Source organism: Erpetoichthys calabaricus, chromosome 12 (genome assembly GCF_900747795.2).
Source record: "Erpetoichthys calabaricus chromosome 12, fErpCal1.3, whole genome shotgun sequence".
Taxonomy (NCBI): domain Eukaryota; kingdom Metazoa; phylum Chordata; class Cladistia; order Polypteriformes; family Polypteridae; genus Erpetoichthys; species Erpetoichthys calabaricus.
This window is the reverse complement of record NC_041405.2, coordinates 28,312,653-28,337,807: the sequence shown is the minus strand read 5'-3', so window position 1 is coordinate 28,337,807 and position 25,155 is coordinate 28,312,653. Positions and strand designations below refer to the sequence as shown.

Sequence of the window (25,155 nt, the reverse complement as noted above, 5' to 3'; positions counted from 1 at the left end):
TGCTAATGTACATTAATGTGTAGTGTTACACTAAAAATGTTTTATCAGTCATCTTCAATGCATGACAAATTGACAGAATTAAGTGCTGAAGGATTTCTCTGATTAAGGTGCACAGTGGCAGTTCTGCTGCCTTGCAGCAAGGAGATTAGGGTTCATGTTCAGTAGCTCTCTATATGGAGTTTGCATGCTCTCCACATGTTTGTATAGGTTTCCTCTGAGTGCATTGCTAGTACTGTATATGAAATACAAATTCTTAAGCAGTGCGTCTCTGGTTATAATGAATCACTGATACCTCAGAAAATGTTAATCAGCTTTGAGTACAATGCAGACTGACTTGCCTATGGAGGATGGGAAACAAAGCCTTACAACACTGTACTGCCATTGTTTCCCATACAAATGTTTATTATGATGCAAGCAAATGTAAATTGTTGATTACAGATGATTTTGTCAAGACAGAGAAAGAAAAAAGCACTGCATTATAGGGACTCTCTACACATTACACTGCATATAAAATATATAATCATTGTTAGAGGTTTTCACATTTTATTGTTATACAGCACTGAATCACAGTGGTATAATTTGGCTTTTTGACACTGATCAACAGAAAAAAAAAAATTCAACTGTCAAAATGAAAACAGATCTCTGCAAAGTTGTCTATATTGGTTACAAATCTAAAATATAAAACAATTCACTGCATAAGTATTTACCCCCTTCAAATCAGTATTTAGTGGGTGCTCCTTTTACAGTAATCCCATTATTAAGCCTGTATGATCAGGTGTGTATCAGCTTTGGACATCTGGACACTGCAACGTTTCTCCATTGTTCTTTGACAATCTATTTAGGCTCTGTCAGTTTGCATTGGGATCCTAAATGAACAGTGTTTTTCACATTCTGTCACAAAGTCTCAAATCATTTGAGATCAGGAGTCTGACCTGGCACTCTAGAACATTAACACAGTTGTTCTAAGCCAATCCTGTGCAGCTTTGGGTTACCATCATGCTGGAAAATAAATCTTCTCCCATGGCACAGGTCTTTTGCAGTTAGTATCAAGTTACCCTCCAGTATTACCCAGCATTTTCTTGCATTCATTTTACCCTCTACCCCCACAAGCCATCCAGAGTGCTTTATTCAGCTTACACCAAGCAGTGTATAATCTGATCTCAAAAAAAAATCTCAATTTTGGTCTCATTAGATTATAGGGCCCTTCTTCAAGCTGACGTCTTGCTGGAATGGGATGTCTTTTTTTTTTTTTTTAATAAAAAAAAAAAAAAAATTTTCTATTTAGCACTCTCCCGTAAAACAGCAGCTAGTGATGCACTCTTGCTAAAGTGGTTGTCTGCACAGTCTTTCCAATCTCTGCCTATAGCTTGTAACATATTTAGGGAGTTCTCACACAGGTCTTTTGGTGGCCTCCATCACCAGTCTTCTTGCACAATCACTCAGTTTTTGTGGACAGCCTGGTCTAAGCAGATTTACAGCAGTGCCATTGCCTACTTCTTAATGACTGAATTTAATTAGACCCTAAGAACTTCAATCCAGCTAATCAACAGACCTTCATGCATTTGTTTAGTCAAACGTTAGGCAACATTTTTTTTAATTAATGATGTGAATGCAGGAGTTTACCAAATCTATAGATTCAAATTCTTTTTCCAATAAAAATACACACTGTATCAATGTACTGAATAACTTGAGTACTTGTACTCACAATTACTTAAATTTTCATCATTCAATGGGCCAAGAATCAAATCAGGTGTTTGTAGAGGTGAGAGAGGAAATAGTGCTAACCATTAGACAATCCATTATTCAATTGCAAGGTCAAATGCAGAATAAGGTACAGTGCAGGAACCCAACCACGAATCCATACCATTTTCAAGCACAATCAGTTCTGAGCAGGGTCATGGGGGGCTGGTGCCTATCCACCAAAGCAAAGGGCACAAGGCAGGAACAATCCCCTGGACAGGGTCCTTGTCCATCGTTGGGTGAACACATTAAGGCACACAGTGCGCGCGCACACACACACAGTAGGGCCAATTTCAGAGTGACCAAATAACAGGTTTTTTCCCCTTCTTCTTGAAATAACTTGGGTAAAAGGTTGTGGATGTTTTGGTTCTGTAGAATACAGATTTCACAATAACAAATCACAGTGGTTCTGGTAACTTGTTCATATACATTTAAAGAAACTAAAGTGGCAGCCAGGGGGAATGGTTTGAGTGAGTGATGGCCAGTATAACTTTCTTATAAGAAAATGAACATCTTCAATACCAGTTGCTGTATTTTACATATGTGTTCAACAGTGAACTTTGCAGTTGTTAGTGCATTGCCCATTTAAATGGGAAAGCAAAGTTTAAGTAGGAATAGGTATTTACAAAACATGCCAAAAAAAAGTTAAAATCCTTAATAATCCTATAAATCCTCCATACATTTCATTTTAGCACAGTGACAAGCAATATAATACGGAAATGCACAATAAAACAATTAAAGAAGTTCGTTTTTTAAACAATTAAATGATTTACTGTTAGAAAACATTAACAACTAAAATTCATATTGTGTTCCAATTTCATTTTAATCTGAATGAATGCATCCACTTTCAACTGTAAGATGCAAGAACAATTGAACTTCACATCTGCATTACAGCAGACTTTATCTTAACTTTGATAAAACACAGCTTTTTAAAAAGAAGCATAAAAGCTCAAACACTGATATGAAGATTATGAAATGAGTTACAATCACTTATAACAGAGAAAGCTGTCAATTCACTGTGTTATCGACTTAAAACAGAAGTAAATTATTAACAAAGATTTAAAATAAGATAAGTCCAAAAAAATACTCAATTTCAATAAGAGCCAGATTCCATTTTGTTTACAATATGCAAATGCACTAAAATCATTCCAGGTCTGCCTAAATCAAAACAAATATCTAAAAAACTTTCTTGTGTGTATCTATGTTATCCTTTAATAAATAAAATGTAAATCAAAAGATTTAATAACCTATGGCTTGACCACTGCAGTTGTTTTGAGACATTAGAATTATATCACATGGATTTTTTTTCCCGAAATGCAAGTGAAAATAAGAGATATTTAGGGAAACATTTCCCAAGTCCTCTTACCATGAGCTTTATTGGAGAAGTAGTTGTAATACTGTGACACATACGTAATGATGCTCAGCCTGTCAGGTACTCGCATGGCTACCATATCGTCAGGGTCCAGTAAAGCCGGGATACCCAACTCTGATTCTGCAACTTCAAAAGCCTTAAAAACAAACAAAAAAAAAAAAACAAATACATTGTTCTGTAAAGTCCTTCAGCAAATACAGGGGGTTGTTGGAGCCTATCCTATCGAACATATGGGCGCAAGGCAGAAACAAACCCTGGCAAGATGCAGATCCTTTGAAGGGTGACCCCCCCCCAAAAAACACATAATAGGTGAACTGTGGCCGATTCACCTAACCTGCATGACTTTGGATGGTGGGAGGAAGCCGGAGCAATAAAGAGGAAACCCACACAGACATTGGGAGAAAATGAAAGATACACATAAGGAGGAAACAGGACACAAACCCTGGTCTCCTTTCTGTGAAGCAGCAGCACTACCACTGTGCACCCCCTTTCCCCAAACACCTTAAACATTCATTCCAAAATTTGATTGAATAATTAATTGGTTTGAGTGGATTAAAAGAGGGATCTTCACACAGATCTATAAAACAGCTTGTAAAAATGTATGGCATCAATTGCAAATGCAAAAATAAATAATTCAGTTAAACACTGCTGACTACAGAGAAACAGATTAGTCACCAGATTCTTTTGAAACATACAAATAATTACACTGTAAGTACTGTTAAACCCCGTGTTCCCTAAAACAACCAAGTCAAGGAAAATAACTAAACAATAATAAGAATTAAAAAAAACCTTTGCAAAGTTACAAGACAAGAGCAACTATTACTTTCAAGTGGAAGAATTAAAGTGCACAATAAAAAGAATTAAATATTTATCTAAATTAAGTCATGCTAAAAGTCAGATATCTACTACTAACTACTCAGATTTTCTTGAAATTCTGCATCATATTAACACAATGTTTGCCTAAAAAACTAAAATAAGTGTAATCAGAAATCAACAAATGAAGAAACTGGTGAACTTTCATCACAGACCAATACATTTTGGGCAACAATGCTGACAAAAACTTGTAAATATAGCTCTTGCTTTTTTTTCCCCAAGCATACTGAAACCAGATATTAACAGGCATGATCTCATTTCATGTGACATGCTTGTGGGCTTTACTCAGAGTGAGTCACATAGAACTCATTTTCTCGGCTAGCTTTTGTACTTAAAACTTTGTCACACCAGTTCACATACAATCAAGATTCTAACATAACAAAGGCTCTGAGACACCTGGACGAGTAACATCGGTCTTAGAATTAACCTATGAATCACCTATGTCAACCCCGCCTGTTGTCAATGCTGAATTCTACTTAAACTTTTGCATGTTTCCTTCTGCCTTTTGGTATTTATCTTTCTCTACAATGTGAAGATAAAAAGTGTTTGGTTGCATCGTAGTTTCTAGCTTGGGGGGGAAAAAGAGAATCGCTGGCTCTTTTTTTGCTGTCTGTAGAGGACTAAACAAAGGGATGCCTCTGAATACAGTCTATACAAAGCCATCCTGGGTGATGGCTCACCAATGAGTAATAAAAGTGTAGCTTTGTGAGTGCACTATCTAATACATGAGGTTGAGGCTCAGGATGTTTTGTGAGCAGCAACATAATACAGGATGAGGTGTGTGTTGTTTCCTTGTTTGGAGCAGTTCCCAAACCATTTAGGCCATAGATGCATTGCTTAAATTTAGCTCTAGAAATGTCCTTATGGGATAATTTGAAAACATACAAATATGCATTAAAAATTCTTGGGGCTATATGTGTAATGCCCTTAAAAAGAAAAAAAAAAAACTTGAGCTAAAGAGGATATTAGCAGCATTGTTTTTAAAAAGGACAGGTGAGAAATCCATACCCTTAAATGACAGCTTAAAGGAAAAGATCAGGAGATGAACACTTTACAAGAGTCTAGTGCAAAAAAGTCAAGGGAAACAGCAAAACTGAACCCAGAGACGGTTTGTAATTTATTCCAATATCAGGAAAAAGTGCACTCACTCTAGCAACCGTTTTGAATTCCAAAATGGTGTTGCAATAAAAATAATACTCATGTATGTTGCCATGATGTACACATATATCATAAGCATGCTTTTTTCACAAGAAATTATTACCCTTTAATAAACATTAAAGCATTTTAAAATATATTGAACACTATTAATTTCTCAAATACTGATAAAGGCTTCATGTTAATAAAATATATGAGGGAATACTGCAATGCTTCACATTTCCTTATTTTTTCATTTGAAGGACACTGTGAGCTTATGAATGCTGCACACTTCTGTCAACTGGAGTGGCAGTGGTAGTGACAGTCATAGTTTGTAGTGTCCCAGAATACTTTATTTAAATACTGTACGTCAATATTGCAAATTGTATGTTTTTATATTAAATTTCATCCATGACATAAATATATAAAAACTATGATAAAACCTCACCACTTTATTCATAGGAAGATTTGACAGGAACTACTGTAGCACTGCTCACATCAAGTAAGGCAAGCATTTTGCAGTTGCATGATTAACAAAATGCACTGCTTCTAAATTCTTACACATGGCATACTGCAAACACAGACTCTTCTAATTTAATTCACCAAGTGTATTTGATTTATAGTGTCAACATAAAAAAACAATAAAAGAGCACTACTACAGTGATTTAAAACTACTTGTACTCTAGAACCCACAGGTTTTCTGAAATCATGCTTGCCTGTTCTAAAGATTTCTTAAGAACATAACCAATATCCACATTATCCCTACATGAGCACTAATAAAACTGAGATGCTAAGTGAAAGGACGAAACAAATTAATAGATATTATCAATTTCCCAAACATTAATTTCAGAAGAAATGCAGACAGCTCAAGCTTCTTCACAGACACTCAGTACACATGCATATCATTATACATACAGTAACCAGTCTTTGTAATATTAAATTAAAAAAAAATATATGACAGTCAGGTTTCTATAAGCAATGCAGACTTCAAAAACAGCACCACAGAGTCAATGACATCACCAAGAAAGACGAAGCACAACTGGACCCATTTCTGATAAATGTGTCTATGGATGAAATTGATCAGGGGATTTTATATTCTTTTTGTGTGACATGTGCATTTGAATTATATTAAAAATATATTTAATGTAAAGATTTTTGATTATGTTCCACTTATAGAATTTGCCATGTTCTATCTTCCAAACCAAGAGTAAATCTTATTTCTGTGGAGTTGCAGCAACTCTACAGCTTCAGTTACTGTCCATTATCAAAATAGTATCTGAGTGGGAGAAGTGCATTTGAATCATTTTAAAAAGAACACCCAGTTTAATGTAAATGATTTTACCTACGTTCCATTTATCGTATTACTATGTTCTACTTTCTAAAAAAGGGGTTTATCTTACTTCTGTGGAGTCACAGCAACCAGAGATTTAATTACTGTCTGTTGTCAGAATGTAACTTCCATGTTTAGCTAACCTTCCTGATTATCTGTCTTGGCATTTAACAAAATTATCGCTTGTCAAGTGAATACTTGTGCAGATGCCCAATAATTGCCATTAGTGCCGAGCTGTGTTCTTTCTTCAATGTTTGAGACAAAGCTTTTCATTGGAATTTTAGCCAGAAGGGGTCAGTTTATAATGACCATTTACAGAACAGAAAAAATAACGTGATGTCAGATGCCATGACAATACATCTTAGAGCTAATATAACATAGAAACCATACAAATGCACACAAACTTGCATTCAAGTATTTTCAAAAAAACAAATCAAGCAAGTAAACACCCTTATAGTCAAGGTCCAATGAACACCTCCAGAACCACCACTGTTAAATATGTTTCTAATAAATAAAATAAATCAATTAAGATGTTTAAATATTCCTTAACAGTGAAAAAATGATGTTAACAGTAGTGATGTAATTAATTTTAAGTGCTTACAATTTATTAGATGGTCATCAAAGTAGTATCCAATGTGTATTCTGATTTTTTCCTTTTGTTACATTTACTTATTTAGCTGATCCCTTTATTCAAGGTGATCTACAATATTTGAGATATAACTGGAGCACAGGCTTATGGTCATGGTCAAATATTGTCAGTAGCTGGATTTCAGCTCACAACTATAGGTTTGAAATCCAAACTCCAAGGCCTTAACAACTTTACCATACTGCCCATTTATATTTCATCTCTCTCCTATTGGTCACCAACAAAGTAATATCCATAATGAGCAAAAAGGCAGTTCCCAATTCCTCCTAAACTTTTGCTTAAGTTGACTCTGTTCTGGTGTCTGCCTCTGAATGGAACTGATAAACATTGTTTAGTGAAAAAAGCTGAGAAGGGAACAAGTTGGGAACAGATAACTATAGATCACATACATATTTTAGGCAGGAGCAGCAGTACTTAAAGTACAACCTCCTCCACCATTTTCAATTTCATCTACATAATTCAATAGGGTAATTAAAGCACTTACTCTTACTTAAAGATTTACCTTCAGATACATTAAAAAAGCAGCAGCGATCCAGAAAGCTATATAACACAAATTAATTCATGCCATATTCTAAAAAAAATTCTTGAACCATTCATTTGCAAAATAATTTTACTTTTTCTAATTTAACATAAGACATTACATTAACATTGAGTTATTAGACATGGATTAGAATTCTTGCTTTTAAGACTATTATGCTTAACTGAAACATAGCATAGGAGACAAAATTACCTAGATTATTTTAGCCCATCAGGGATTACTCCAAATACTGCATTTAAGAGCCATTTGGGAGATACGCAACAATTTCAAATGAAGGGTCTGAGGTGCACAGCATTCCCAATACATATCAATGAAGTGAACACTACTTAGAAGGGTTCACGATTTGGACTTTGCCCTAGAATTTGTTTTGAACAGTTGTAAATGGCACTTGTGCACAATGTACAGTTTTTAGCCGAATTATAGCATGCTTTACAAAAACATGGGAAGAATACATTTATGAAAAGCTTAATGCTACTTCTTATCTTATGGGTTTCCAAGATCAGCTCCGGAGCTCCCAGTTGCTGTAGGTTTTTCTTTCAAAACAAATTGTTAATTAGAACTAATTAATTCTGCTGAAAAGCAACATTTTGTACTTTATTTGTATTGCAAGGTTCCAACCATTAATTTCTTCCTGTAGCCTTAAACAGCTGCAATCTCCATTTTTAACTGAGTCTTACTCTCTTAACCAGCTTCCAATTATCACATAGATGTTAATAAACTAGTGAACAGTTCACCATATAGCTTTTTCTAATGCACACCTGTGTATGTTCTTCATAAAGTTTTCATTTTAATAAAATATTTGGGGGAAAATGGAAGGTCAAGAATTACTAATTTGCCTCACATCACAAATCATTTGGGTAATATCTTCAGAGAGGAAAAATCTAAAATATGACCGGATATGAAAGAATGAAAACACTAACAAGACATAAAATATAGACAATATGTTTTGTTATCAGCAATTTAACTCCTAATAAAGAAGTTGCGCTTCAACAAAAATATGCAGGAACTGAGACTCTCCATTACTGAAATTAGGGACTCTGCCTTATCTGATATTCTGATCAAAAAGCCCTTTTCTATTTGGACTGGCAGAAAATATGCAATCTGTGTATATACAAAAAACATGAAATTGTTTTGAGCAAACTGATGATGTAAAGCTTTGGGAAGTGCTTGAACAAAAAATATCTGTTTATGCTGATGATAAAAAGGTGTTCTATGTTTCATACCAAACGTCATCACTACCATTTGTACTGTATCATTTAGGCTAATTTTATTTATTTATTATTTTAATTTTATTTTGTTGATTTTTATTGAAATCTCACATCATTCCATACAAATACATCAATTTTACAAAAATAGGACTGAAAACAAATCAATCCCCACCCCTGAGAAAGAGAGCATTTAGGCTCATTTTTTTTTTACCCATTTTGGTATAAGGATCTAAATTCCACTTCAGTGTTACTTCATTCATCTATACTCACGGGGATCCAGTGTTTATCCCTGGAGGCAGAAACAAACTCTATGCAAGGTAATAATCCAGTTCAGGGTGCACATGTCTTATCATTCTAGGTTAAGCCACCATTATCAATTAATCTGTGTGAAGTCAATGAAAAACTGGAATTCATCTTTAGTCCTGAGTTTACCCGTATATTGCTTTCAGCAGAAATGAAAAAAAAAAATTGTGTATTTAATCACAATAATATCATCCATCTATCTTCTAAAAAGATATGATTAGCAAGTTAAACTCAAAAGCTAAAGCAGGGTGTAATATGTGAAGATACTGTTACTGATATTAAAGCTAACTTCTTAATTCCTCACCCACAGAAGGATACACTGGTTTCAGTAAATGTCTTGAAGAAAGCAATGTTCCAACTTATAAAGCTGATCTTACACAATTAGAAAGTGGTTAGAGTGTAGTCAAGGAAGGTTTTTAAAGTCTCCTTTTAAACTTGACTTATATACCATTTTACCTGTCACCCACTGAAACTAAAAACTTTAGCCATGTAACTAGTCTTAAATAAAAATTCTCAATTCATGTTCAAATAAGATGGCTACCTGAGAAAGATATTTTGACTGAAGTTTGATGACAAACTACTCATTATCACCTTTAACTAGTTACACAGTCCTTCAGAGGAAAATAAAAAAATCTCTCTATTTTGTAATTTACAAATAAATATATAAATAAACACATACACTTAATAATGCATTTTATTTATAGGGCACTTTACATTACCAGTAAATCTCAAAGTGCTACATAAAAGGTTTAAACAAAGGCAAAGCAAGATAAAAACAGAGATAAAACAACAATAATTATAGCATTCTTGTTAATAAGCTTAGCTATCATATATCTATCATAGCAAAAGCAGGTGATCTGAACAGTAGCAGTAGTCACGCCTAGAGGAGCCTTAACATATGCTACCACACCTAAAGTGAAAAAGTAAAGGTTTTTCTGGTTTGGTAAGAACCAGAGTAAGACAACAATAATTTGTACTCCACCCAGTACCTGTCATTCATATAAGTTATCTATGTTTACTAATGACAAACTCATTTTAAAGAAGAACAAAAATTACTCTTTATTATTTTTGCACTTGAATACTAATTTGCATTTATATTTTCAAATGCAATATTGACTGGCTACATGCATTTGGTTGCTTCCTGCTGCTTTTATTTAGCTTTCACAACTTTATTTTTGGCTGTGGCTTTTTGATGATGCGATTTTAATGTTCCCAGAATAATAAAATATTTGATGATAAAACAGAGGAGAGTGGAAATGTGTTTGAACAAATGTTCTTTCTTATTAACCGTGATCTAATCTGAACATTACCTTATGGTCACACTATGTATTTAGTCTGAAAATGCACTTATAAATAAATAAATAAATAAATAAATAATACTAATCAAAGGCAAATTTTAAAATCTACCTAACAGCACGCAGTGTTATAGTAGTCATAGGATGCATATCAGAAACTGGCCACATCTGTTTAACTACTAACCAGTATAAAAAAATATACTTTAAAAATATATATAACTATATATTTTTTTAATCTTTTTAAGAGAGGCATGACCAATGAAAGAAAAAAAGGGTGGATTCTTATTCACATTCATGAATAGTAATTGCCCAAGTGTTGCTTAATAAACACTTACCAGTTTGTTGTTTTCATATACATTTTCTTTAGACAGTGAATTAATGTCTCTGCAAATGAAACATATAAAAACAAATTAATTAAACAATATCCATTTGATATCTATCTCAAACCAAAGGCACTTCTAAAAGAAAAAATGAATACAGTTACACAATTTCACAGATATTCAAGAAATAAACCCGAATATGTCCTGGCAAAATCGAAGTACTGTAAAGCATTAGGTTTCAAAAGAAATAAGATAAATGTGGCGCAGTGGGTAGCGCTGCTGCTTCGCAGTTGGGAGACCTGGGGACCCGGGTTCGCTTCCCGGGCCCGCCCTGCGTGGAGTTTGCATGTTCTCCCCGTGTCTGCGTGGGTTTCCTCCGGGCGCTCCGGTTTCCTCCCACAGTCCAAAGACATGCAGGTTAGGTGGATTGGCGATTCTAAATTGGCCCTAGTGTGTGCTTGGTGTGTGGGTGTGTTTGTGTGTGTCCTGCGGTGGGTTGGCACCCTGCCCAGGATTGTTTCCTGCCTTGTGCCCTGTGTTGGCTGGGATTGGCTCCAGCAGACCCCCGTGACCCTGTGTTCGGATTCAGCGGGTTGGAAAATGGATGGATGGATGGAAGATGAAACTCAGAGATGACAGACCAGTTTGCAACAGTGAAATAATTGGATTGTAGCAGTTACTTCTAAAAAAGGAGAAAATAAATACATTTAAAAACATACTGTAAAACATACAGTAGATGTTACTTAGTTCATACAATTTCTGAATGACGACCAAATCTGGGGGGTTTGGGGGAGCACAGGTCTATAAAAATCCATTTTGATGATTAGTTGAATGGTGAAGAACAATAGGTACAAGAAATATCTATATCTGCAAAATCACTTCTCTGGGTTCTTGATAAGGAGAAATTAAATATTTTAAGTAGGCTTTGGTAGCTAGTTCTAAGCAGTGGACAGTAGTAAATTCTACTAGGGAAAAAAAAAAAAAAAAACAATGTAAGCCACTACCCGAAACTGCCATTTAATAGGACAACAGCTAACACTGGAAATGTCGTACCCTTTTCTTAATAGTCCTAAATAAATTTATACAAATGGGGATTAAAAAGTTTTAAGCATTAACTATTAAGGAAAGTACCAGTAAAACTAAAGTCGTCTTATTTTTCATTGCAGGCAAAACAGGCCCTGCAGATGTAGCTCTTAAAATTGGGCAAAGGAAGCAGCAACAAAGGTTCAGATCTGGGGTACAGGGTGTGTACTGTACAGCATCACTATGAATCCAGTTTCACAGGGACATCTTTGCATCCTTTAAGTTTGTGCAGGAGACATTGTTATGAAGTTAAAGGGGGATGGTTGAAAGCAAACCTCACCACCTTCCTCCAAATGATTGCTAAAAACAATAATGCAAAATATCAGCGTAATACTGAACTGTTATGTGAGCCTGTCGACGTACTGTATATAAGCAACATGGACTACACACTCAACATGAAAAACCAATTGTGCACATGACCTTAATGGCACTAGGTTTGACCTTAAAATAATGTAATGCTCAAGAATAACTCAAATATTGATTGTTATTTGGACTCATGGTCATGGTGATACATCCAAGCTTAATCTCAGTTATGCACTGATCTTTAAATTTTCCCAGTCCAAAATAATTAGCTCAAAACTCTCTTTAAAATAATGGATATGGCGATGTTTCATTTAAGGGAATCAACATAGGCAGATCTTGTTCAGATTTATTATGAATAGTGGATTCAGCTGAGCCACGACTAATCTCTATAGAGATTCTCAATTCTCTTTGATTCTCAATTGTGATTCTCTCCATGGTTGTCATTTTCTCCTGTCAATGTCAAGGCAGGCCACACCTTGGATCATCTTCTTTGAGAAGATTTGCTACAATGGAATTCTGTAGTCCATAACTTGATTTTTTTTTTAAAATATATGATATTTCTCTACATAGCACATGAGCTTGTAGTAGAGTTAAGCTTTCACCATATTCTGTGTCTTGACACGGTCAATCACTATTCTACTCCTGTTAAGTACTGTATACTGTGTGCATTCAGTGTGATATATAATTAATGCAGATAATGCTCAAATATACTTCTACAAAATATAGCCACAATTGAAAATATATGATGAGAACATAAATTTACTTTATCAACAGGACACCTTTCCTAAACATCTTTCCATTTGTCTGCCTATAGAAATATGGAGAAAAAGCTTTTAATATTACAAGATTTTAAGAGATTTGCTGCAAGTTATAATTAGAACATGTACATATTAAAGAACCTCCTGCAATTGTATCAAATTAAACCCTTAAAAATAAAATCAGACTCAAAGTACTTAATCTAATTATATATAAAAAAGTTTTAAAAAGTAAGCTTTAAAAAATACAGAACTTTAACCATTAATAACATTATATTGACAGGTCTTCTGCAAAGAACCACAACATTGTTGATGAAAGTTAGAAAATAAATATAGCAAAGCAACAAAATTGGAAGTCAAAGAGTTAACATCCAGCCATGTATAACAGAAGGAACCATAGTTATGTTGCCTGTTTTCACCTACTGTCTTAAAGCTTAATCAAGTGTAATCAAGTTCAGATGTGCCAAGTGATTAAAACAAATGCTTGTCTGGCAGAACTAGGCTTTGGGGAGTAATAGCACTGAAGCGAAAGATTTTAATTATCGTGGTGCAGTGCATCATGGGGAGATGGAAGATAATGCACTGTTCTTCCATACTCACATAACACAAAAAGCCTGTACAGGTACATTTACAATCGAAGATTTGTAGCCATTTCTTAACTCTACTTCTTTACAATTTTTTTAGTAACTTAAGCACAACATGGGGTAAATATTTAAGGATTAGAAAGCAAAATGTATAGCCTAAATTGCATATAAATTATTGCAGATGTTGGTTATAATCTAGTACTTTTATAAAGTCTCCCCCTCTGAAACACATTGTTACATGTTTGTCTCACAATCCTTAACATAGTAAATTAAAGTTATATTTTAGTTACAACTAACTAATTCATCAGAGTAAAAGCACCATTCAAAGCTTTCTCCTCTGTAAAGCAATATTTTGTCTGGCTTGCACACTACTGACTTCTCACCAAAACCCCAACGCAAATAAAACCAAGCCACACACTAACTGCTATGTTTCTTAAAAATACGTTTACACATTCAAATGGTGTCATTATGTCGGTCAAACATGGAGCAATATGAAAAAAACATAAATTAAGCAGACCATATGAAAAACAACCAATTATGTCATTACCTCAGTAAAAGTTACTCTTCATCAAGTCAAACTTGTGCGTGATCTTAATAGCCTAGTCAGCACTCAAGCCCATTTTTCCGTTCCCCTTCTGACTTGTCTCTTGTTGTTTCTCTGATGAAATACAAACTTTCTGGCAGTAGTCAACATCTTCCATATACTATAACTTGCTTTATATACTGGATGGCCGTAAGAAGCAAAAAAAACTATTGTGCCAGTAATGGGCCTAAGTCAGGAAGCTGCACTGTTGCAAAGTATGGTCAGGCATGTACCCGTATGGGATCATTTTAGAGTTGCCATTCACTTTGGCTACATGACTGTGAGAAACGCTTATGTAGAGTCATTAGTAAATAATGTTGATCCACCAATTTCTTAACCAATGTATCCAGCTCAGAGACACATTGAGACAGTGGTAAGGCTAACTGCATTTAAGGTTCTGCCTGATAAAGAATACTTTGAATGTTATTTTAACAATCATCAGGACACCCCAAAAATTCTTGTTACAATTTTAACTATTAGCCTTTCCTCATATATGTATTCACAACCACCTCTAGGCCACTGAGTTTGCAAAAATAAATAAATAACTAACAGGCTTAATCTTTTTCTGAACAAATATTGTCAAAAGTCCTGATCCTGATTAAAGAGGTTATCACATGCTGTTCACTTGGCACCTTCACATACTTTACCCGGTTAAGGGCAAAGTGAGCCTATTCATACTGTACACCAATAATTTGCAAGGCAAGAATTTGCCAAAATGTTATAAAAGTTCTGTTAGTACATATAATCTTTTCATTTTTATTGAAGATTTTTTTAAACTTGTGCCAAAGGCTTCAAAAAGAATTATCTTACTTAAGTATACCCTCAAATTTTGAACATGGCATTTAATAGGAGTGAAAAATGCACAAACTTAACAATTCAATGTGTATTATGAGTTTAGGTTCACTACATTATAAATTATCAATGTGTCTTTGTGCAGGGATTTCTGAATAAAATGTGTGTGCATAATTTGCTTTTCTTTTTTCCACATTGGGCATGACCTTTCCATTCACAATTTGTAAAGAATCAGGTAGCTAAGCACTGCCTGTACTTTGCAAAAAATAAAACATAAAAAAAACAAAATGAGAGACATAATGCCCACAAAATACAAACAGTTGCAAATCAAGTAGAATCCTACTTGGTAGCAAGAATTGTCAATCACTCCTTAGTGGAAGCTTGTTGATGTATTTGAGTGCAGAGACTGGTAAGATTTATTTAACTCCGTTTTAACTTTAAATATATGGATTCACTTTTTTATGTTTACAACATTTCAAAAACCCCTTAAACCAATTTTGGGTCTTGGGGCTAACAGCAAATTCAACTGGTTTCAGATGCAAGGCAGTAAGCAGCCCTGGACTGGGCACCAATCCATTGCAAGGTCCAGTCACACAGTTAGATCCATAAATATTTGGACAGACACAAATTTTTTCTAATTTTGGTTCTGTACATTACCACAATGAATTTTAAATGAAACAACTCAGATGCAGTTGAATGGCAGACTTTCAGCTTTAATTCAGTGGGGTGAACAAAATGATTAAATAAAAATGTGAGGCAACTAAAGCATTTTTTAACACAATCCCTTCATTTCAGAGGCTCAAAAGTAATTGGACAATTGACTGAAAGGCTATTTCATTGGCAGGTGTGGGCAAGTCCGTCGTTATGTCATTATCTATTAAGCAGATAAAAGGCCTGGAGTGGATTTGAGGTGTGGTGCTTGCATGTGGAAGATTTTGCTGTGAACAGACAACATGCGGTCAAAGGAGCTCTCCATGCAGGTGAAAGAAGCCATCCTTAAGCTGCGAAAACAGAAAAAACCCATCCGAGAAATTGCTACAATATTACGAGTGGCAAAATCTACAGTTTGGTACATCATGAGAAAGAAAGCAAGCACTGGTGAACTCAGCAACGCAAAAAGGCCTGGATGTCCACGGAAGACAACAGTGGTGGATGATCACAAAATCATTTCCATGGTGAAGAGAAACCCTATCACAACAGCCAACCAAGTGAACAACACTCTCCAGGGGGTAGGCGTATCAATATCCAAGTCTACCATAAAGAGAAGACTTCATGAAAGTAAATACAGAGGGTGCACTGCAAGGTCCAAGCCACTCATAAGACTCAAGAATGGAAAGGCTAGATTGGACTTTGCTAAAGAACATCTAATAAAGCCAGCACAGTTCTGGAAAAACATTCTTTGGACAGATGAAACCAAGATCAACCTCTACCAGAATGATGGCAAGAAAAAAGTATGGAGAAGGCGTGGAACAGCTCATTATCCAAAGCATACCACATCATGTGTAAAACACGGTGGAGGCAGTGTGATGGCTTGGGCGTGCATGGCTGCCAGTGGCACTGGGACACTAGTGTTTATTGATGATGTGACACAGGACAGAAGCAGCCGAATGAATTCTGAGGTGTTCAGAGACATACTGTCTGCTCAAATCCAGCTAAATGCAGTCAAATTGATTGGGCGGTGTTTCATGATACAGATGGACAATGACCCAAAACATACAGCCAAAGCAACCCAGGAGTTTATTAAAGCAAAGAAGTGGAAAATTCTTGAATGGCCAAGTCAGTCACCTGATCTTAACCCAATTGAGCATGCATTTCACTTGTTGAAGACTAAACTTTGGACAGAAAGGCCCACAAACAAACAGCAACTGAAAGCCGCTGCAGTAAAGGCCTGGCAGAACATTAAAAAGGAGGAAACCCAGCATCTGGTGATGTCCATGAGTTCAAGACTTCAGGCTGTCATTGCCAGCAAAGGGTTTTCAACCAAGTATTAGAAATGAACATTTTCTTTCCAGTTATTTAATTTGTCTAATTACTTTTGAGACCCTGAAATGAAGGGATTGTGTTAAAAAATGCTTTAGTTGCCTCACATTTTTATGCAATCGTTTTGTTCACCCCACTGAATTAAAGCTGAAAGTCTGCACGTCAACTGCATCTGAGTTGTTTCATTTAAAATTCATTGTGGTAATGTACAGAACCAAAATTAGAAAAAAGTTGTCTGTCCAAATATTTATGGACCTAACTGTACACCTAAAGGAAATGAGATGAAAAGCAGAGTATCTGCAAGCACACCATGCAGACACAGTATAAAGTCTGTGTTTAACTTGTAATGTCCTGCAATTGCAAAAATCATTTTACTAGGTGGGTTGCACAATAAGTAATCAATGTTTCCTTGAACATGTCACCACAGGAGTGTGTTTACATGCAAACACAACTGCAATAGTGTGAGTAACCCAGTTAAGACAGAAACCTGGTTTCTTAAAAACAATTGTTTACAAGCGTGATTTACTTATAGAGTTCTCTTTTGGCAAAACGCTCTGACATAATTAAACATTGCTAAGAAAATAAAAATGAAGCCAGTGCATCAGTTTCCGCACTAGCAGCGAATCAGGACCAGACTACGTATTACAGTATTAAAATGGATATAATCTTTAGGTCTAAGTGCTCTTTCACTGAACAGCAGAAAAAGATCAGTCCCAAGTTTAACTAATTGCAGCTAGTCTTGTTTTCACCTCCTGTTCCTAAATTAAGCAATGTATGTTCAGCTCAACATTTCAGAAATCATTAAAATTGAGACAGATTATTTCAACCTGGAGAAGGAATAATGTGATCGCTCAAGCACTTGCCTCAGGAAATTTATCTTTGTTGACGCTTCCACTGTTTTCTACCCATGACTGTGGGGATGCATGTGAGAAGCAAAGACTGGTGGGATAGAGATGTTTTGAAAGAGTTTACAGACAAAGAATGTACATGCACAGTCTAATAGAGTGAAATGGACATGCACAGACTTATGAAATCCTTAACTGCAACCCAGTTAAGTGTTTACATGGTCACATAACCAGGTTACTCGCACAGAAAAACCTGTGTGTTAGTCCAGTTTCTTAGAGACCAATATCCCTGTTTCTCTAAAAAGAGTAAGGTTGTATATGTGATTTTAGAAAACGGATATCTCTGAGTAACAGGTTTATTAAAGTGCATGCAAATGCATTGAATCTAGGACCTGAAACAGACTATATTATATGTTTACCTCGTAATGACATGAACATTTGATTGGTCATTTTTTGAGGTAAAGTCTTTACAAAAAACACTCAAAGATAAGCACTGAACAAATTTTGATGCTGTCTAGAGGAGGTTAGTTCTTTATAGTCAGGAGACCGGTCCATTAGATGTGGCCATAAAATGTCTTAATGTAGGACACTGCATAGAAAATGTGCTCACATATAGCAAGGGCTTCTTGTAGCAGTGTCTATAAATATGAGGAGTGTAAAGGGGACCAAATTGGCAACTTCATACCATTAACACTTAAAATTTTGCTTATAGGAAACTTCATCTTTTAAATTAGGGTTAGGGTTAGGGTTAACATTCTGTAACATTCAGAAGCATCTTTGGGTAACATGTTTAAGTGAAGCAAGTCAGAGGATAAGAACCACTGTCCTAGAGCATGCACAGTTGGCTCTCAACATAGCTATTAAATGATGGTTTGCATTCGAAACAAAGGACTGGTTTTGGATTTCTTGTTTCAGAGGTGGACTCTGTAATGAACATTCACAAGGGATTATAGAAAGAAAGAAAGAAAGAAAGAAAGAAAGAAAGAAAGAAAGAAAGAAAGAAAGAAAGAAAGAAAGAAAGAAAGAAAGAAAGAAAGAAAGAAAGAAAGAAAGAAAGAAAGAAAGAAAGAAAGAAAGAAAGAAAGAAAGAAAAGCTGACAATAACAACATGCTGCCTTATATACATGCAGATGCTGGGGTGACCAGTTCATGGATTCACTAATTTATGATTCATGGAGAGTTTCATAACTAGGATGGACACTCAGAAGTGATTCGTTGAAGACTTGTTCAATCTTCAATTCATCAGTACTGCCCCTACTTGCTTCATGTCACCTTTTGGGGCCATCCACCCACGGCCTCAGGTATTTTGCTCATGACGCCTTTCAATGTTTACTCCCATGATATTGTATCAACACTTAATTCATGTTAAGTCCACAATAACATCACATACATGGTTGACTTAAGCAAAGCTTAATAAATTTTAAAGTTTTGGCATACTACAAACAATTAGAAACTATCTATAGTAGGTTCAATGATTACCATTATGCACTTGATGGTAAAGTAAGGTAAATCACCAGAGATTTATTCATGTCAAAAGGTGTACTGTTTCAATGATCCCATGTCATGCAATTTAAATACATATGTCCACCTTGTTGAACCCCTAATGTTAAATAAACTATTTTTCAGTAAACGAAATTTTGTTGCCTGTCAATGAAGCTTCCACATTAATTCAAATAACCCAATGACTTCCATAAGAAAATTGAATTGCTACATACATTTAAAAAAAAAATCAGCTTTTAATATTAGTTGTCGACAGTACAGTGACAAATAGCACTGCTAATAGCATAGAATATGGGAGGGAACCATAGTGCTCACAGAACACCCAAACAAATTTGGGGTGGTTGGGTCTACCTGGCTCTCTAGACTGACCATACATAAATGACAAGGGTGTAGACATGGGTAATGTGCTCAGAGTTTGACTAGCACCTAGGTCAGAGCTGTCAAATTCTACTAGAATAGCCTCCTGTTCCTTGGGGATGAGAGGCAAGGACATACAGAGGGACAGACATATACATTTGTCCTAAGAGTGAAATTTGCATATACTGTATTAGAATTTTTTTTAATAAACAAACATACTTTGAAGAATGATTTTAAAACATTGGAAAAAAATATGAGAGGCGCAAGGTCAGATACTTTTATCCTAAGAGGGAAATTTGCCAATATTAGAATATTTTTTAATAAACAAACATAGATTGAAGAACAATTTTAAAACACTTGAAAAAATATGAATTCTTGAAATATATGTGTATTTCAGCAGTATACCCAATATGCTTAAAAATAAAGTTTTAGAATGCACATTTACTGTATATTGTTTGCCAATCAGGTACCTTTATATCTACTGAAGGACTTCAAATCCTTTGACAATACAATAAAAAATTAACAAAAGCAATACAAAAATCAAAGTAACCCTGATATAATAGAAAACAAACATCTTTCACAAGTACGCAATGATGTCATCCATCCGCTCTCTCATGATGTATACAGATCTTGTCCAATTCAGGTTCACAGGGCCCAGACCCTTTCTCAGCATATAGCATTAAAGAGTGCTATGGAAAAACGGTCTGAAACAATTATAAAATTATGCTTTTTTATTTATTTTGGTGGTTTTAGCCATGTGTCTATTATTTACTCACTTTTTTGGCATCAGAGCCTGGATGCGATTGACTTTCATTAGGAGCTTATTTCCTACAGTTTCAATACAATTCCAAAAATTTAGCTAGGTTCATTTGATTTTGAAAATGAGTAAAACAATTTTAGATGATTAAGTAAGAAATGAATCAACCAATTCTAGTTATTATCATGAAGGCTTCAAGCACATTCAAGCTGTATAATCTTGATCATGTGCTTGATAATTCTATATTAGAAACTGTAAACCTGACCTCCTGATGGCTGCTGACCATGGCTCTCCATCACTCCTTATCCTCCTGGACCTTACAGCTGCATTTGATACGGTAGATCATAATATTCTCCATCATCTTCACTATACAATTGGACTTTCTGGCATTGCTTTCGAGTGGTTCAAGTCCTATCTTAAAGACAGGACTGAGTATGTGGCCTTGGGGGATGCTAAATCTCATACCCACACTGTCACCTGTGGAGTCCCACAAGGATCAGTCCTTGGGCCGACCCTCTTTAATATCTATATACTACCCCTGGGTCACATCATCCGCAAGCATGGAGTTTCATTCCATTGCTATGCCGATGATACACAACTCTATGTGAGACTGGATTCGACTTCTCTTACACCTCCATCAACTTTTTCCTCTTGCTTGGATGAGACTGAGGCCTGGATGTCCAAAAACTTCCTCAAGCAGTACAGCACCAAAACTGAAGCTCTTTTAACTGGCACCCCCCCATCAACTTCGTTCCTCTGTAAATTGTATTTCCTTTTCTGACCGTACCATTACCCTCTACCCTTCTGATACAAATCTGGGTGTCAAGTTAGACTCCCATCTGTCATTTGAAATACATATCCATCACCTTTGTAAAATTACATTCCTTCATCTCTGAAACATAGCCAAACTCCGTCCCTACCTCTCCCTCTGTGATGCTGAAAAGCTAGTTCATGATTTTGTCTCATCCAGGCTGGATTATTGTAATGCACTCCTCATCGGGATACCCAACAAGAGCCTTCAAAAGCTCCAACAAATTCAAAATAGTGCTGCAAGAATCCTGATGAGGGTGTGGAAATATGAACACATTTCACCAATCCTTCGGTCACTTCATTGGCTCCCTATCCATTTCCGTATTGAATACAAACTCTGTTTGTTCACTCACCAGTGTATCCATGGAAATGCTCCACAATATCTTAAAGAACTCCTTATATTACAATCCACTACAATAAACCTCCGTTTTACAAATACCTACCGCCTTCGCCCCCCTGTGACCAAACTTCATACAATGGGAGACCGAGCCTTTGCAGCCGCTGCTCCACGGCTCTGGAATGCCCTTACCAGAGAGCCTAAGAACACAACAGATTGTGGGCTGTTTTAAAAAACAGCTAAAGACTTTTCTATTTAGGAAAGCTTATTAACAAGAATGCTATAATTATTGTTGTTTAATCTCTGTTTTTATTTTGCCTTGCCTTTGTTTAATCTTTTTATGTTGCATTATTATTATTATAAACTAGAACTAGGTTTTTTAACACTGAAAAGCCCCAGTGGTTGGAGATTTTAATTTTCTAAATAGCTTTAAAGCTGCTACTCTAAATTATTGGAGTGAGAAACAGACAATGACAGTTAAAGAAGGGCAAAAATAAATTAAAAGGTTGTCAAACAAACACTTCATCTGGTTAAACTATCAGGTGTTACACTGAAGCAAAGACATTTAAAGCTGGTTTACACAGTTTACAAAGTATACCAAAAATTAACTAAAAGAAAGATTATGAATATCATTCTTCTGGTTTAAGTAGTTTTATGATACTTCAATTGTGAAAATGAAATTTATTCTAATTTTACAGCATTTAATGTTAAAGGAGTTATAGAGTTAAATACAAAAAAACCTAGTCTTAATTGTTTCTTTGTTACTGGGTCATTTACTTTTATGTGTTTAAACAAAATGGTTGGATCTAGACCAGATTTTACTGTATTTGAAGCATTACTTTCACACTTCAACTGATTCATATCAAAACTTGCATGTGGTTAAACCAAATGAGATCAATAGACTAAATAAACTTGAAGGTAACATTTTTATGTTGCATATTGTTAGACCATAGGTCCTAGGTTTACAAAATGTGTCATATGCATTATGCAACAGCAAACATCTGCAGTGATAATAAAACCTGTGCCAGTCAATTTGTCTTGTATACTTTCTGCCTCATATAGGCACCAATAAAAAAAATCTATGTTGTATTGCTAATGTTTGTGATGTACTATATTGGAACACAGAAACAATGTACTTTACTAGCAATTGCATAAGAAAACATATTGCTTCTATGTTTTAACACATGACACACCACAAACTTTTTTTAGCATTGATGTAGAGATTCTTATAAGAGCAAAACATGCATGTCAGCACTGATAAAATTCTCTGTCCATATTTATTTTAAACTTTTGTTTTTTTTCTTGGTTTTCATATAGTTACACCAAAGAAAGAGCTTAATACAGAACACACAACTTGAAAGCATAGTCAAATTAAAATCAAGAACTAATTTCTCTTACTTCAGCTAAGAGGGGTGCTTGAAGACTAATTTGTGAATTTTAAATTTGCTATAAAGTGATGTAATCAAAAAGAAAGCAGATAAGCAATAAACCAGTCACATTTGGCTGTAGTGTTTGCAGTTTTCTGAGAGCAATTTGTCTATCTTCATTCAAAATGGCCAAAGTTCACCTCCAAATATAAATCTGGCCTGAGCTGTAATAAAACTCCAAAATAAAAATACAACCCCAAATCAGAAAAAGTTGGGACAGTGTGGAAAATGTGAATAAAAAAAAAAAAAAGCAAGTTATAAATTCTCCTCAAATTTTATTTCATTGCAGACAGTATGAACACAAAATAATTCATGTTTTTTTTTTTTTTGTCAACATCATTTGATTTGTAAATAAATATCCATTCTTGCCATTCAGGCTTGCAACACATTCCAAAAAAAGATGGGATGGGGGCAATTAAGGGGTAGTAATGAGGTATAATAACTAAATAATGATGTGATTTGAAACTGGTGATGTTAACAGGTGATTGCAATCATGATTCGGTACAAAAGCAGCATCGAGGAAAGGCCTACTCCTTTAGGAGCAAAGATGGGCAGAGGATCGCCAGTTTGCCACCAAGTGCGGGCAAAAATCTTTGAAATGATGAAGAAAAACGTTTCTCAAAGACAGATAGGAAGAGATTTGGGCATTTCTTCCTCTACAGTGCATAACATAGTGAAAAGAATTAGGGAATCTGGAGAAATTACCGTGCACAAATGCCAAGGGCGCAAGCCTAAACTGAATGGCCGTGATCTCCGAGCCCTCAGACAGCACTGCATTAAAAACCGTCATTCATCAATAAATGATACAACTGCGTGGGCTCAGGACTACTTCAGGAAGTCACTCTCAAGCACTACAGTACATAGTTACATTAGGAAATGCCAGCTAAAACTGTACTGTGCCAAAAGGAAGCCCTACATAAATAAATAGTGTCCAGAAGCACCGTCGACTTCTCTGGGCTCGGAGGCATCTGGGATGGTCCATTGTGCAGTGGAAGCGTGTATTGTGGTCAGACGAATCGGTTTTTCACATCTTTTTTGGAAGAAATGGACGCCGTGTGCTGCGGACCAAAGAGGAAAAGGACCATCCAGACTGTTACCAGATGCAAGTCCAAAAGCCAGGGTCTGTCATGGTATGGGGTTGTGTCAGTGCCTTCGGCAAAGGTAACTTGCACTTCTGCGACGGCACCACCAACGCTGAGAAGTATATCTCAGTTTGGGAGGAACAAATGCTGCCTTCAAGACGACGTCTTTTCCAGGGATGCCCATGCTTATTTCAGCAAGACAATGCCAAACCACATACTGTACGCATAACAAAGGCATGGCTGCGTAAGAAGAGGGTGCGGATGCTTGACTGGCCTGCCTGCAGCCCTGATTTGTCTCCTATAGAGAATGTTTGGCGCATTTTGAAACGAAAAATGCGTCAACGAAGACCCCGTACTGTTGCGCACCTAAAACTTTGTTTGCAGGAAGAATGGGACAAACTAACACCTGCAACACTTAGTCAATTGATTTCTTCAATGCTTAAACGTCTTTTAAGTGTTGTTAAAAGACAGGGGAACTGTACAAAGTGGTAAATGCTGTACTGTCCCAACTTTTTTTGAAATGTGTTGCAAGCCTGAATGGCAAGAATGGATATTTATTTACAAATCAATGGATATTTATTTACAAATCAAATGATGATGAAGAGCGGTTAAACAAAACCTCCTATGATGAAAAACAATTTTGGACGGCATTTTCCCTTGCCCGGACGCGGGTCACCGGGGCCCCACTCTGGAGCCAGGCCTGGAGGTGGGGCTCGATGGCGAGCGCCTGGTGGCCGGGCCTGCACCCATGGGGCTCGGCCGGGCACAGCCCGAAGAGGCAACGTGGGTCCCCCTTCCCATGGGCTCACCACCTATGGGAGGGGCCAAGGAGGTCGGGTGCAGTGTGAGTTGGGTGGTGGCCGAAGGCGGGGACCTTGGCGGTCCGATCCTCGGCTACAGAAGCTGGCTCTTGGGATTGGGAATGATGTTGACAAAAAAAAACATGAATTATTTTGTGTTCATACTGTCTGCAATGAAATAAAATTTGAGGAGAATTTATAACTTGCTTTTTTCTTTTTTTATTCAAATTTTCCACACTGTCCCAACTTTTTCTGATTTGGGGTTGTAATATAAATGAAGGCATGAACCATCAGAGGAAGTACATTTTTCTTAATGGCTACTTAACATGGTAATAATATTGAATGGTATTTAAGAACTAAATAGTGATGAACATATTTTGCATGTGGTAGAAAGTTTATTT

General features: G+C 35.9%; 1 protein-coding gene across 3 annotated transcripts in view; it reads right to left on the bottom strand.

The window, feature by feature from the left end:
- The window catches only part of micall1a (MICAL-like 1a), a 73,281-nt gene that overhangs the window by 39,319 nt on the left and 8,807 nt on the right, over nucleotides 1-25,155 (bottom strand). For all 3 annotated transcript variants that reach the window (XR_007936456.1, XM_028815278.2, XM_028815279.2), the window contains exons 2-3: nucleotides 10,775-10,823; nucleotides 3,107-3,248 (exon numbers count right to left, since the gene is read on the bottom strand). Coding sequence is in view for 2 of the 3 variants with exons in the window: in XM_028815278.2 (XP_028671111.2) it covers nucleotides 3,107-3,248; nucleotides 10,775-10,823 (191 nt within the window). In the remaining variant the exon portion in view is untranslated. The remainder of the gene's footprint in view (nucleotides 1-3,106; nucleotides 3,249-10,774; nucleotides 10,824-25,155) is intronic.